The sequence below is a fragment of the Acyrthosiphon pisum genome, chromosome A1, assembly GCF_005508785.2.
Source record: "Acyrthosiphon pisum isolate AL4f chromosome A1, pea_aphid_22Mar2018_4r6ur, whole genome shotgun sequence".
Classification (NCBI taxonomy): Eukaryota; Metazoa; Arthropoda; class Insecta; order Hemiptera; family Aphididae; genus Acyrthosiphon; species Acyrthosiphon pisum.
In genome coordinates this window covers 160304543-160320303 of record NC_042494.1, presented here as the reverse complement: position 1 = coordinate 160320303, position 15761 = coordinate 160304543, and the positions used below count along the sequence as shown (strand labels likewise).

The 15761-nt window shown below is 30.2% G+C and overlaps 4 protein-coding genes across 4 annotated transcripts in view; 2 read left to right on the top strand and 2 right to left on the bottom strand.

Annotated features, from left to right (window-relative positions):
- LOC100165871 (pentatricopeptide repeat-containing protein 2, mitochondrial) overlaps nt 1–2406 on the top strand; it is a 5933-nt gene extending 3527 nt beyond the window's left edge. Inside the window, exons 6-7 of the mRNA XM_001946750.4 lie at nt 1968–2075; nt 2157–2406. Coding sequence (XP_001946785.1) covers nt 1968–2075; nt 2157–2306 — 258 coding nt within the window. The 3' untranslated portion in view covers nt 2307–2406. The remainder of the gene's footprint in view (nt 1–1967; nt 2076–2156) is intronic.
- Ppib (peptidylprolyl isomerase B (cyclophilin B)) lies at nt 2383–3726 on the bottom strand. The gene is given in 3 exon segments (NM_001163235.1): nt 2383–2892; nt 2960–3352; nt 3429–3726. Coding segments are annotated over 3 exon segments (663 nt in total). The 5' UTR covers nt 3564–3726; the 3' UTR covers nt 2383–2757.
- A 2234-nt stretch (nt 3727–5960) lies between these two features.
- LOC100161763 (ribosomal protein LP1-like) lies at nt 5961–10000 on the bottom strand. Its single transcript, NM_001162655.2, has 4 exons — nt 9793–10000; nt 8066–8222; nt 7901–7990; nt 5961–6348 (listed from the first exon to the last, which is right to left on the bottom strand). Exons 1-4 carry the CDS (start codon nt 9865–9867, stop codon nt 6335–6337), a joined length of 336 nt encoding a protein of 111 aa, NP_001156127.1. The 5' UTR covers nt 9868–10000; the 3' UTR covers nt 5961–6334.
- Nucleotides 10001–13742: 3742 nt separating this feature from the next.
- LOC100159715 (uncharacterized protein) lies at nt 13743–15537 on the top strand. The gene is given in 2 exon segments (NM_001162602.2): nt 13743–13844; nt 14889–15537. Coding segments are annotated over 2 exon segments (363 nt in total). The 5' UTR covers nt 13743–13823; the 3' UTR covers nt 15231–15537.
- The last annotated feature ends 224 nt before the right edge of the window (nt 15538–15761 follow it).

The following is a 15761-nucleotide window of genomic DNA, read 5'->3' as shown; positions in this document are numbered from 1 at the left end:
TATAAGAGGTCAATTTACTCTAATTTTTAAGCTGACAGAGCTACACGTGTTCTGCTTTGCGTATAATTTGGTATGTTATGCACTTGTAAGACGGAGACAACATATACAGGTATCACATCCTCTTAAATTAATAAAGTGTTCATGCAACCGGGATATGATAAGTACATACGTCCATACCAATAAAAGGTTTAATTAATCGGTATTTGTCAACAAAAAAAAATAGTAATAATGAACATAAACAACTTTTTACCTTTGTAATGTAATAAACAGAAGTACTTAGGTACTAGTTGATGATCATTGGTCATTCTTCTTGCTTGACTAGGTCCCACAATACAAACTATAGTTAGCTTAGTGGTGTGTTGTTATATTACATATTTTGAATGTAATAATAAATCACATTCAAAACCAAAATGTATATTTCTTGAAAAACATTAATAGTTTTCCTTGATGTTTAAAGAAACTATTTTTTTGATATACTAGTGCCATTGAGAGAGCTCTACTCATTGGCACATCCAAATGACCGAGCTCCACGTTTCCGTACCCAAATTTCTCCCACTCTACCCTATAGTTGTAGCAACGACGGCAGCCAGCGTACGGGCAGATTTAGTGGTAAGAAATAAGAATGCACGAAATCGGAAGAGTTTTGGGCGCCGCCCAATAGCTCTCTCTCAATGGCACGAGTATAGTACCTACCATTTAGACTTAAATTCCCAAACTCTTAAATCAACTTTATGATTCCTCCCCAATACTATTAAAGTTCAAAAAAAAGATATAATTGTAACTTTATTAGTATATTTATTATTACATAATTCACAAATGATAGTTATTTAATTATCGTTTATAATTAAATATTTAATAATAAGTAATTGGTTCTTTAGTAGGTTGTAAAATATTATTTAAAATCAATCCATCAATTTAAAGAATAAATTCATAAGAGTTTAGTGAAAATACATTAAAATACATAAAAATTAAACATGTAATTTTAGTTATGTTTAAAAATAAATATAAAATTCAAATAAAAGTATATTTTTGTCTTTATGGTAAATTGCCAAAGTTAACATATTACTTGTTATTCTCTTCTGTGTATAAAAACCTATGACAATTTTGCTTAATATAGTGAATATTATATTGAATTAACAGGTTATATTAAAAATATTTCATTTAGGAATATTTGATTAAAATGTTTTATTTAAAATGTATGTTTTTTAATAGTATTCTAGATATTTGAATAGTTTTAAATAGTTTAATATTATGTGTTAAATGTATAACTTTGAATGTGAATTATGTCAAAAACATATTTCACTGATTGGTTAAATACATAAATAAAATAAAAATATATAATTTAATTTATTGAGATGTCCTTTTATTATATTATATAAAAAAAAAAAATGGTCAATTGAAATAAATTTAATTTTTAAATTGATGCACATAAAATAAACTTGTACCAAACAAGTTTTAATTTAATTTACAAATAAATGTATTTTAATAGCTTTAAAAATATCATAATAGCTATGAAATAAAACTACTGAAATTTAAACTTTTTTTTTATGGTTTCTAATTAAATAGTAATAGTTTAAAATGGATTTGAATTTTATATTTATTAATTTTTACTTAAAAAAAAAAAAAATCTTTGTAAAATACTTAAACATTATAGTAATTTGGCTGAGTGTTATTGTTAGGGAGGGAGATGTTAACTAATAAGTTATTTCGTTTGTCAGTAAACCTATTAAGACCTCCATTTTTTTGTAAATTTGTAATTATTGTTATAAATTATAACAATTACTGTCAAATTTATAAAATTTATTAAAATTTTTTATCATGATTTAAGATAGTCTATCTTAAATATTAAACTGTGCTTATAATATAAGTTCATACACTTTTGTTCTACCAAATTTTTTTCTTTAAATTCATATATGTTAAATAACGACAAATATTAATTTTATTAATAGTTATTTATATTATTTTAGATAAATTTAGTGAAATCTGCAGCTGAAAAACATAATGATAAAGAAATATCATTGGAGCTGGATAGAATATTTAACCAACTAGAAGAGTTAAATATGATTACAGAGACTGTAAGTAATAACATTTTATTTTTATTTTCTCAAATAACTATATATTTAATAATTATGACAATATTATTTTTTCTTCTCTAGACACTTGATTCGCTTTTATGTTCAGAAATTAAAATGATCGATAGATCAGATACCAACAACAGAGAATCATTAGTAGGGGCAAGCTATCAATCAGGCCGACCATATAAAAAACGAGAATTTAGACGCCCTGGTATTAGTGATTTGTTGTAACTTGAATTGCATTTATGTAAATCATAAACTATTTTTTGTAGATTAATAATGTACTGTTTATGTAATAATTAAAAAATAATAAAGTTTAGTTTTTTTTTTATTGAAATATAAACATTTTGTTCACTTTATAATTATATAATATGCACATGGACATTTAATTACATATAGCATAAATATTCATACAAAATTTGTAAAATAAAAAAAAAATTACAACATTAATTTGATTCAGGTTGATACTAAAAACATTTTACTATTGGTCACTATACTGTATAAGTTATGTTTACAAAAAATGGAATTTAGCAGAAAAACACAATTTTATTAATTAATAGGTAAGTAGGTTATTGCTTTTCAGTTCCTTATTAATAACAATTTTTATTGAGGGCCTATTTAAATATTATTTTAACAATATGATGAATTAAAAAAATATAAATTAGTATAAATAGTTTATGAATTATTCGGTAGCATCAGTTTTGCTGACTGGGTATGGCTCTGGAACGACGATGTGTCCACTATCAACAATTACAATATTGTCAACTGGTTTGTCTCTGGAATCAGTTTCTGCTGCTTCTGCTGCTCTAATTGTTTTCTGAAAATAATTAAATTGATTATAACTAAATGCCTATCCAAAATATTTTAAGTATTTATATATTTACCATTCCTTTGATAATTTTTCCAAATACAACATGACGACCGTCCAACCAGGAAGTTTGTTTAGTGGTAATGAAAAATTGAGATCCATTGGTGTCTTTTCCAGCATTGGCCATAGACAACCAGCCGGCACCATAATGCTTCAGCTTAAAGTTTTCATCTGCAAACTTTTCTCCAAAGATGCTGCGGCCACCAGTACCGTCACCTTTTGTAAAATCACCTCCTTGGATCATGAAGTCTTTGATAACTCTGTGAAATTTACTGCCCTTGTAACCTTCACCTTCCGGTTTCTTTGCTAACTCGATAAAATTCTGTGCCGTCTTGGGTACAGTTGCGCCAAACACTCCGATTTCCACACGTTGAGGTTCGCTCGATCCAACTTTGATGTTAAACCACACCTAACAAAAGAAAAATGTTCATAATTATTGAGCGCTTTGTGTACATGAGTTCATTGACGTGTCCAATTCAACTTACGATGTCAGTGACCTTAGGGCCTTTCTTCTGTGGGTCCTCCGATGCTTGGCTGTACATCACCACGAAAATTGTGAAAACCGTTAACGGTAGTATGGCCCATTTCAATAACGTCATGATTTTATAAGTAGATATCATACAACTTTTACAAAATATATAATAGGTATTACAACCAAAAGTTAGGTAGACGTGTACGCACAATAGAAACACGACGACTAAGTTAGTTGGACTAACCGGTAACCAATAACTATAGCACTATACTACAACTATAGGACAAGAATGGCCATTGGTGGGAAGTGAAGACGTGTAGAATGTTGATGTGGATAAAAAACACAATGTACCAACGATAAAAATCTTTATCAATTTTCTCGTACTATCGGGGAAATCATCGATAGTTTTTTATATTCGAAAACAATTTATTCAAGTGTTAATTACGTTTAAATTTAATCTAAACACGTCTAAATAATTATTTCTCGTTTTCATCGTATTATTTTTATGTAAAGAAATAAAATAAAACAATCGCCGTTCGTCAATATTGTTCAATTTTAGTTATAGTTTTTTTCGGCTCGACGTCTTATGGCCGTTGTAATTCATTTTTGCGATGTCAGCGAGCGAAACAAAAATCGATACATTTTTTCTTGTTTTTTTTTTTTTCACCGAAATCATAAATTATAACAGGTTTAAGTGTCTGACGTCTGAAAAGAACCAGAAGGTCACTTAAATAATTTAATATAACGTTATATTAATTTTGATTACTAAGTTCTGTTGTAGTTGTAGTCTGTAGATACGGTACTCGGTGGTCAGATACCTACTGGTAGGCTGATATACTTTCAAATTAGGTACTTGATAAATATTATTTCGTATTTTTAATAATAATTGTTTGAAATTATGTAACAGAAGTAAAGAACATTATTTATCTACCCAGTCAAATTTACATCATAATATTAAAATAATAATAGAAATTTATTAAAAATACATGAAACATAATATTGTCAATTTATAGGCCCAAATTGACTACTTTTTTTGGGGGGACTCAAGCCCCTCCCCATAGGCCATATTGCTTAGTACCACAGAATATAAAAATAAGTACTAATTACTAGATTTTGAACTTGGGGGATTAAGTCCCCCCCTATTTGCGCCAATGATTGTCATGTTGAAATTATTATGTCAATTTTTAGATGTCTTTATTCACGTCCAGTATACTTATACTTATTTAGGTTTACGACTTCACAAGCCACAAAATGTAAAATATTAATGACAGTTAGTACAAAAAAATCAACATAGATAGCAAGCCAATTTGCTCATGCATTGAAATAAAATTATTATTATAATATATTCTGCGTATTTTTTACCATAATTTGATAAAAAATGCAATAATTTTTATTTTTGCACAGTATAAAAATATATATTATGGGAATTGTTTTAAAATGAACGACATACTTGATATTTTACTAGATTATTTTTAAACAAATAAACAAAATAAACTTTTAAAAAAAGGGGGGTAAGTGGATGCCGCTCCGCTGTACAGTAGGATACAAGTGGATTACTGTATAAATAGATGGTATTAAATTTGAATTCAATGATATAATATAATTGTATACGAAAACGATTATGAGCGGAGACGGTATGTCAGTGTGGATATTTTATATTATATTTATAATGTCATTACTTATTATTTTTACATTACCGAAAGTTGAATTATTATAAATTTACAACAAAATAACTAAAATTGTTATACTTGGTTATTCATAATTATAATATGTAATTTTGGTCCAAATTAAAAAAAAATTGTTTTTATATTATTGAGATAGTTTGGTTACAGAATAACATACTTACGTGAAACGTTGTTTTAAATTTTCAATCCATAGCTATAAAAGTTAACATTTTTATTTACAAAATCATTTTAGATTCTGAGCGAACCAATAAATGTATCGATTTTACGATGTCTTGTTTTTTTTTTTTAACATTTGTGTAATCAAAAAGTGTCTTTGGTTATTCATTTTTCAATTACAACAAAATAAGAAAATTCTTGAGAAATAGAGTGAAACTTTAATGTTGTAAAAATGTTAACTACACGCTCATAAAAATTGAATTTGACCTTTTTCTTTTGATAAAGGTAGACAAACTTATAGGGAATCTTGTATTATATTTTAAAATCTATTTAAAAATAATTCTTTTTCAGGAATTTCTAGCTCAAAATTATTTACAGATTTTCGCGATTTTTACAAGATTTGAATTTTTAGTGCTTCTAAAAAAAAAGTGTGAATTGTATAAGCTAGTGGTTTTACAGTGATGTTTATTTAAACCTGTAAACAAAATTTCTACCAGAAAGTGCTTTGATTAACATATTACGGTATATTATCTTTTAGAAAATTGGATGATGATGGTACTAGAAGGCTATTTTTCTAATACTTAGTTTATCATAAAAACGAATAAAATTTAAAAATGACCACTAGGTGTCTAGGTATATTATACACAATTAATTAATTAATGGTTAAATACTTATTAATACATATTTATGATACATAAATTTCGTTTTGTCTGCTCAGAATCGTTTTTTATTGAATGCAATAATTGCATTTAAATCAAATACTATATTTTTAAATTCTCAACTCTTAAGTTGTCACTAAATATTAATTGACTTATATTTAAAATATATTAGATAAATTACTGGCTTCTTCCATCATATTTTTAAATATAAGGGCTAACCAGTATACCTAAGGATGAGAATTAATAAAATACCAACAAAATAGTGTTTGAATATTGGAAAATACAAAGGAATAAAAAATAATAATTATAATACAAATACATAGATTTTAATCTGCATAGTTGTACAAGTTACAAAATAAAACCAATAAAGTTAATGTTTTTATTTTTGTACGAGGAAAGTCAGTCGATGGAGTAGATTTTCATTCAAATAGACCTGGAAGTAAAAATTAAAACAGTGTTAACAATCAATACAATATTAGAATATTTTATAGAAATAAGTTAGGAAAGCTCACTACCAGTTTCTAAATATATTTTAATACAACACAATAATCTGTAATTCTATATATATTTTTCTTTTTTTTTAAATATTGGCTAGTAAATAAATTTATATTACTTAGTCATATTCTGAGTCTGAGCAAGTTCTTGATAATTTTTAATTGAGGTAAATTATTTATTTAATTTTTAATTTATAAATATATGCAGTTATATAAACTTAATACAAACAATAATAGTAACTATGTTCAGGTAACTAACGGGCATAGCGGGGATATAAGGTTTTCCAAATTTATGTTTGGAAACCTAAAACTAATGAACAAGCATGAACAAAAAGACCCACCGGGGAAACCATCCGGTCTACCTATTAAAAATTTGTTCATGCTATTGATAACTTTAGGTTGTCTACAGTGGTGTTAAATTGAATCGTTATTTGTGGTACAATATAAATAATTTTATCCGTAAATCATTTCTATTAACCATTACCATTATGCCATGACAATTTGAGTATGGTTCTTCAAAAATCAAATGAAAAAATTATGATTTGTGTAAAATATCAAATGAAAATGCAGTAAATACTTTGTCCAATTCACAAGATAGGTTGGATAGAAAAAAGAATTTAACAATTAATAAATTGTCATGTAAGTAGAACAAGTTTCAACATTTTAATATAGGTTTTAAACAATTTTAAATTCCCTATTTATTATAATTATTTAGTTTCTTCACAAAGAATGTGAAATTGAAAATTGGCTTTTAAAAGGATCTAAGAGTCAGGTGTATACATTTTACATACAAATAAGATTTTAAATTCTATACATACACAAAAATAATGATGACTTTGTTGTTTGTATATTTTTGATTATTTATAGCAAGTCCCTAATAAATATTTCTCGGTAGGCCAAAAATTGGCCATACACCCGTGACCAAATCAAAATTGAAATAATCAAATCTACATAGATATATTTATGCAAAACTTATATTGTAACACTTGCAAGGTATTAGTTTCCTCATTTAAATTGTACTCATCAAAGTAGTTAGGATAATACATGCCAAATTTGATAATAATCATTGGAAATAGGCCTTATTTGAATATTACAATTTTAAGGTAAATGTCAGGATCAATATCTTAGTTCATAATAAGGAGTATTATAGCATCATAATTTGTTCACTATACTTTGCCTAGTAAGAAACGCGCTGAATCTGCGCATCCATTCATCCCGCGTCACCATGCTATCGAAACTGGTTCCCCAATGGCAGGGTGTTGCGTGGGGAACCAGTTTTTGTCGGTGTGTTCTCTCACTGGACGGAGTATAGGGTAATACATATTTTAAATTGCTGCTAGGATAGTAGGTTACACCTCAAAAAAACATTAGCTCACACGTACTTTGTAGTAGTTGTATTAAATGGCACTGTTCGACAGCAGAGTATGCGTGAACTTAAATGGAATAGAGTATATTTCAAAAAAATTAGTATTCAATATAAAATATACTAACCAAAGCCCATATCATCGTCTTCTTCTTCACTCTCTTCTTCCTTCTTCTCTTCTTTCTTTTCTTCCTTGGCTTCAGCTGCTGGAGCAGCAGCTGCAATAGGAAATAAAAAATTACTAACCCACACTTCTTATAAAATTTGTTTTAGTTCTAATAAGATAATCAAACCTGCGGCGCCTGCAGCTGGTACAGCTCCTACTGCTGATCCAATGTTTGTGATTAAATCTTTAACATTTGCAGATTCTAAAGCCTTGGCAAACAAACCAGGCCAGTATGGTTCAACTTCAACATTGGCGGCCTTTAGGACTGTTTGGATTTTTTCTCCCTATAATAATGAGATAATAAATAAATTATATACCCAATATAATTAAGGAGATTAGAAGCAGCGTATTTATTTCACGTTTTAGACCTAAAAGCCTGACAAGATTACACATATTTAAAATAATCAGATTTAAATACTGTAAAAAGCTTTGAATTGAACGACTTTTTTTTTTAGGTTATTGTGGAAATCGATTTTTGATATTCAACTTTTCTTCAATCTTAGTTTGGTTTTTAAATTTTAGATTTACTTATGTGTCTTTTTTTAAGAAAATTAAAAAATTCCATTAACAGAAATGAAATCAGATAATTTTGAGTTGATGTATTTTTGTCAGGCTTTTAGGTCTAGATTGATTTAAATTAGTTTCTTGTTGGAACAAAATATATTATTTCATCAAAAGTAATGACTTGTGCATGCGCATGCGAACAGCTTGTTGTTTCCCGGAAATAACAGTGAATATCACACCGTTGTTGAACATGCGGGTAGTAGTGGTGGCGCACTGGACACTCACACAACAGCACTACGCAACTTAAACTGATAAACTAATTGCCTAACGTTTACTCCTTAGAAACAGAGCGCTTCTAGCCTCCTTAAAGTAGCAGGGAATTGAATAACATAATTGGATAAAAATATTGTAAAAATAAAAATCTGGTGTTTGATATAAATATAATAGTAGATATTTAAAAATAATGGATTTATTACAAATGATAAAAGAGATTGCCTAATTCATAGTATTACACAATGCACAGGAAAATTATAAGATACCTATATCGTAATATGTGTCCACATAGTTTGAATTAATATAGTATCAATATTCATAGAACGTGAATATTTCAGTTGAATCATAAAAGTCACAGAACACCCTATAAATTTACTTAATGCAACATATTGATAGGATACTAAATGAACTTTTTAACCAAAAAATTGAACCATAATATAGAAAAAATGAAATATAATAATTCAGTGAAATAAATATAGTTTAGCGCCCACAGAAAATTCGTTATACGTGCTGTAAAATATGTTATAAGCGGTGTGGGCATGCGCTGAACACCGTACATCGTGAAATTTGTAAGGCTATATCATAAAAACTAATGATTTCTGGCAATTAATTTTTTTTTTAAAATTTTTTCGTTCCTAACTGGTTATACCTACCTAATACATAGGTTTCCGAAAAAAAAAAAATAAAAAAATTCGAGAGGGCGCTTAAGTGAACTTTTACGAGGTAAGGCCGCCGGTTATAATTAAAAATCAGTCGATAGCCCAAGAGTAATTTACATCGGCAATTATTTCGGTCGCCGACCGTTCGGAAACGGCCAACGTGGTCCGCGAGACCGGGTTATCGGGTAGAACAGTAAACGAAAAACGGCTGCGATAGTCGCCGCACAAATTAACGAAAACGGAACGGAAATGAACCACTGAATTCGGGAGCGCTTACAGGTGGATGGTATACCACGGCACACAGAAGTATAGAAACCGAAGAGACCCAGCGTCGTTGTATTTGCCACTTATATAGGTATGCCACAACATAATATTAGGTATTATTGTAGAGATTAGATGACGAACGAAGAATATTTACCGTGATGTCGATGTCGTCGTCGGCCAAGATCAGTGAGGCGTAGACGCAGGCTAATTCGGGTTTTGAGATGGCCATCGTAGGATCGGAACGGATGAAAATTACGTTAATCGCAAGTCGCAAGTCGCCTTAGCCCCGGAGTGAGAACAAGCAATTGAGTATTTCACGCGAAAAAAGAGAGGTTCCGCCGTGCCGATAGTGTTGCGCTCGTGCCTCGTAGAGTTTGAAGTGTGCAGTGTTGCCAGAAATGTGTTATGCAAAACCGTATATAGAAATCAAAATTACCGTATATATTGGCATCGGGCAGTTGGGTCCCGTGATAAGAATTGGTCCCCACGATAAGACATTTTAGTTAACAAATCCCATGTAAAAAATAAATCTCAAAAATCTTAAAAACAAATTGATTGTTTAACTACTTTAGGTGGTAAGTGCAACTAAGCCACCCTGGTAGCCGGTAGGCAATGTATTAAATTCGATTTGATGCATGTTTAATAACAAATAACTGAATAACCAATGGCAACCAATAATAAATAAATTTTAATTTCTACTAATTATTTTTCCTATAACCAATAACAACCATTCATAAACAAAAAATTCCATCGTAAATCTCAAAATCCCTGTTTGAGCACCTCCCCGGGTTGGGCCTACCGGGTTCAATTTTGAATCCAAACCATTCAAGGACCTACTCAAGCACACACAAAAAATGTCATCAAAATCGGTGCAGCAATCGATGCATTTAGGAGGAATACTTATTATAATACTTACTCGTGGACAGAAGAAATATATATTATATTATTAAGATAATATAATTTAGTTTCAACTTTTACATAGGTACCAAACGATTAGTTAAAATGTATATAGTCTTTATGTCTTTTTCTATTATCGATGATACCTACGTAGCACCGTATTTTAGGTGTGTTCATTTTTTTCGTGCGAAGTCAGGTGATACATCAGGCTAGTTCTAACATAATTTTCTCAATATTTACGTATCTACATCAGGTGGAATCCATGAAATTGTCCCACGGAACACCGGAATCACTGGTTTATGTCATAGTAGGTACAGTTCGACCATACCCATTTCCGTAGTGTCAATAAAAACAATTTAAGAGGTCCGGACCGAGTGATAGACATAACGTAAACAGTGCCGGATCTTGAACCCTGGGAGGCTCCGGTGCAAAAAAAAAATATTGCGTGGTGCCTTTGAAAATAAAATGTACTTAATAATCCATTTTTATATAGTAGATACCGGTCAATTAATATTGTCGTTTTATCTGGTATTATACATGATACGTGTACCTATAAGTTACAACATACTAACTTCTATATCTATTATTTACAATAGTATGGTATAAGTTTTACACCTTAAATGTTGATGTAAAATATAATATGTCGTCTTTACTTTAATTTCAATATATTCTGTATACCTATACATATAATATGGTATGAATATGCAATGATAGCGTGGTAGGGTATTTCATGAGACTATTGGCTGATAGCCGATCACTTAACTGGTATACCTATAGTACCTACTAATCGACTATAAAATATGACATATTCGTACATACAACATACGGTTTTGTATTATAAATGTAAAATGTAGGTGGTGGTGGCATAGATATAACGGATAAGGCCATTTGTTTTTAATATAATAATATAATATATTAATATCTATGGGTCAATGAGTGGTGGTCGACCTCTAGGCTCTAGAATATTGGTCTCATGAAAAAAACACCCAAAAAACCCACTGACCGTTATAAAAACTTAATGATAAGAAGGTATATACAAACCTGCGGACAGTGGCGTCATTTTCGGGATGCAAAGGTGTGCAAATGCATCCCATGAATTTTTTGTGTAGATCATTTCACAGAATTATAGTATAAAACAAATAAAAATAATTTTGTAATGTTTTTGATTTATCACAATAATTTGATCCATACACGGAACGATTTATCGACAGACCGACCAGTCGATTTTACGTCAAACATCTCTACTCCAAAGTCCACACATAAATCGATTTGTCTATCAACTTGCTTCTGTTTCATCACGACGCACCGTAGTCCGCACAGTATTCTACGGAGTGCGAAGTTCTTATGTTGTGTTTTCGTAGATTATATCACATTATGACAATAATTCTATCTAAACGTCCATGTTTTTTTGTATTCAATTTAACATTGCCTGTTAATACAGCTTCCACTTAACGCTTTTTTTTGACATTGAAAAGAGAGAAAAATTACTTGCGCAGCTATGGGAGATAACCGCAGTGCTGTAAAATATTTGAATAAAAGTATTCAAATACTTATATTTAATTTTTTATACACCATAGAAAATATTTTACTCGTTTTGAGCTGGTTTGGACAATTTCAAATTTCAATTTTTTTTTTTAGTTTTTTTTCCATAAATATCAATAAAATTGTATTTATTGGGTCAAAAAGCGTGGAAAATTAATACAAGACGCCTGATATATTGTTACAATAGCACGTATTTTTTATAATCATAAAAGTTCAAATTTTTACGAAATATATCAAATTGAAAATGTACTAATTATTTAGTACCTAGTTAAAAATGTATATAATGTTCAACTTTTATAGTTAAGGATTAAAAATTTGAAACAAAGTCCCACGTAAATAGGTTAAGTATAAATTACTTTATTCACAATAATCTCATCAAATTTAAGTACTTAGTAATATCGTAGTCTGATTAATCGTCTTCCCCCAGATTTGTTTTTCTTATACAATGATATTATATCATTGAATTCAAATTTAACACCATCCATTACAGTGACCCACTTGTACTTACACAAAAATATGACATACTGTACAGCAGAGTAACATCCACTTGCCCATCTTTTTTTTTATTATTTTGATTTTGAGTTTTTAAATGTATATAATGATTGATAAATGATTCATACTATTATTTTTATATAGGCACATTTCTATTTGAATTAGTTTAAGTATATATATATGAGTGCAAAAACTGAGGATGAGTATTATTAAAACTTGAATGCTAAAAATAAAAAAAAGTTTTATATTCAATTGATGGTTTGATCAGTTTTCAGCAGCCGTATATAGCTGGATAAAAGGTTATTTCTTGACTAATATAATACTATTAAGTAGGTAATTATAAAATTGTGTCACATTAGGTTTTATGAACATGCCTATACTAAGATAGTAATTAATCAAACGACAATCCAATCCATCAATTCGAATATTTGGCAAAGCGTATTTGATTGCATTTCTAATAGTTTTTTCAAAAACAATGAAATTTGATTTTTTATGTTTTTGAACTATATAGTTATAAATATATTCATTATTAATCAGATCATTATATAGATGTATACATGAACTACATTATTATCAATTATATTAAATTTTATAACATTTTATTAGAAGTTCTATTTTCCTAAATCGAATTTATAATTTGTGTGGTATTGACATTTTGCATGTACTTAAATTATACCTACAAAATGTCTGGGTGGAATTTACCATCGACTCTTTTGTACCAATTAATTTTTTTTAGTGGAATTTACACGCACCCATTTTTTGTATTTCCCAAAACGAGTTGACAATAGTTATGAAGTAATTTATTTTGACCAACGTAATTATTTCGATCGTAGAATCTAAATTTGGTACGACCTCATAACAAATGTGCTTTTAGAATATTTGATCAATAGGTACCTAACTTGATTCTGTATTAATATTCAATATCCATACATAACTTGGCGACATGCGTAGTCCGAATTACATAATATTAGATAGGTACCTAATACTTATATGTCTATACGTTTTGTTGTAACTCTGTTTGCATCAATGCCAAATTACTTAATTTTACAATACGAAATTCAATGTAGGTATTATATGGACGATTTAATAATACGGTCACCTGCCATACTTGATAGGTGGGACACTTGAGTGTCATCGGTCCGTATATAAGCACAAGTTCGTCTCTATACAAATATCATTCACACAACAACAGCTTGTAAAGTAATATCGACTTTCTTCAACTCATCAACCTACCAAACCAAATAAAAACCAAAAATGAACGCCATCATGAAAATCGTAAGTACAAGTATTTAATAACTACAATTATTTATTTATAACCCTATAACATTCAGATACCAAAACACTATTGATTTGAGTATCAAACTTGTTTTGTGAAGTAATTATTTTTAAGACCTGTTTGCGTGTGTGATGTTATGAATGAAATGCAATTTTTACTAAGAAATTAATAATAAAAATCGGTTAGGAAGTCTGTTGATTCATTACAGTTTTTACACATTTTGTGCAGAATTTAATTCGCTTCTTATATTATCAAAGGAAAAAATGCATTTACGATGAGTGGTGCTTTTCAAACATATATTAATTATATCTGACAACTAAATAATCAATTTATTGGAATAACATTTTACATTTCATGAGCGTTAAATTATGCCATTCGAGAAAATAATATTACAATTTCATGACATTAGAAATATGATGTATTTGTGTGGGTGTGCAGAGTTTACCTTTCGTTCTTTATGAGGTGTGACAAACTCGAGTACAAAATATCATTTTTTGAATTGTGATCGTTACGAATTAGTAGCGATCCACTCGATCATCACGTGGTATAATAGGCACACACACCATATGATGTGTTCAAATGACAAACAATTCTGCCTTAATAAATAATAATATTGTTCTGTGGGTTTAATGTTCTACGTTCTTCGATTTCCTAGTTTTTCTTACACGATTCGCGTAAAAGTTGCCTATACCGAACCCTTAAACAAATCACGATGAATCGGACGACAATGTCATAAATCATAATAAATAATATTATTGATTTTACAAACCACGTTATTACACATTCTTTTAGAACAAAAACGAACACTCAGTGGCGCCGAAGTCCATGCTGACGTCGGGCCGTGGCCATATTTTAATTACTTCATAACTTTAAAATGAGCATGAGTATATTTAAACCGTGATTATGAATAAAATGTATTTTAGGGTACCTCTATATTAAATAATTAAGATATTGAGACCGGGAAGTTTTAAAATTGCCCGACCACATTTAAAACTTCGGCGCCACTGAACACTTATGATTTTTGTACTTTGTGTTTGGCGCAGACATTAGCCGCCGTTGCAGTTTTCGCGTCCGCCATGATGACCGCTTCTGCCAAACCAGCTGAACTCGTGCCCGCCGCCGCCATCGCTCCAGTGGCCGTTGCTACGCCCTACGCTAGCTCGTTCACGTCTCACAGCGTGGCCCATAGCGTAGCCACTCCGGTCGTGCCAGCCGCTCCGTACGTGGCCGCCGCTCCATACGCCGCGGCACCATACGTCGCAGCGCCTTACGCGGCCACACCTTACGTCGCCGCGGCACCTTACGCGGCCGCTCCTTACGTCGCTTCGCCTTACGCGGCCTCTCCTTACGGTTACTACCCATACGCCGCTCCGGCTTACCTGTAAAGGGCGTTCCGACAACGACCACCACAAAGCAGTCTCCATGCGACAACGGACTAGAGACGACCGCAACGACAACTGCTAAGGCTAACGCCACTGATTCTTTTCATTCTCATAATATTTATATCGCATTATTAATACAAATATCGTACAGACGATATAAAATTATATAATTTGTAAACATAAAAACCGGAAATGTCACCGTGACACGAATGTAATGATATATCGTGCGTGTATATACATGCAAAAATAGTGAAAAATGTAATGTAGGTACTATAATATAATAAAATATGTAAATATATAATATATAATACATATGTACATAATATGAAATAAATATGTGTTTGTTTGTCCTCTACAATATATTACACCTTTTTTATATGCATCTGTTTGACTATTTATTTAAATTAATTTGATCGGTTTTGAATCAATGCAAATTAGGGTACAAAATGTACGAGGCTGTAACACGTGGCTTATATTAAAATAATCTTACTATGTAAGACTTGCTGATGTTTCAAGAATTATTTTCATTGGTAG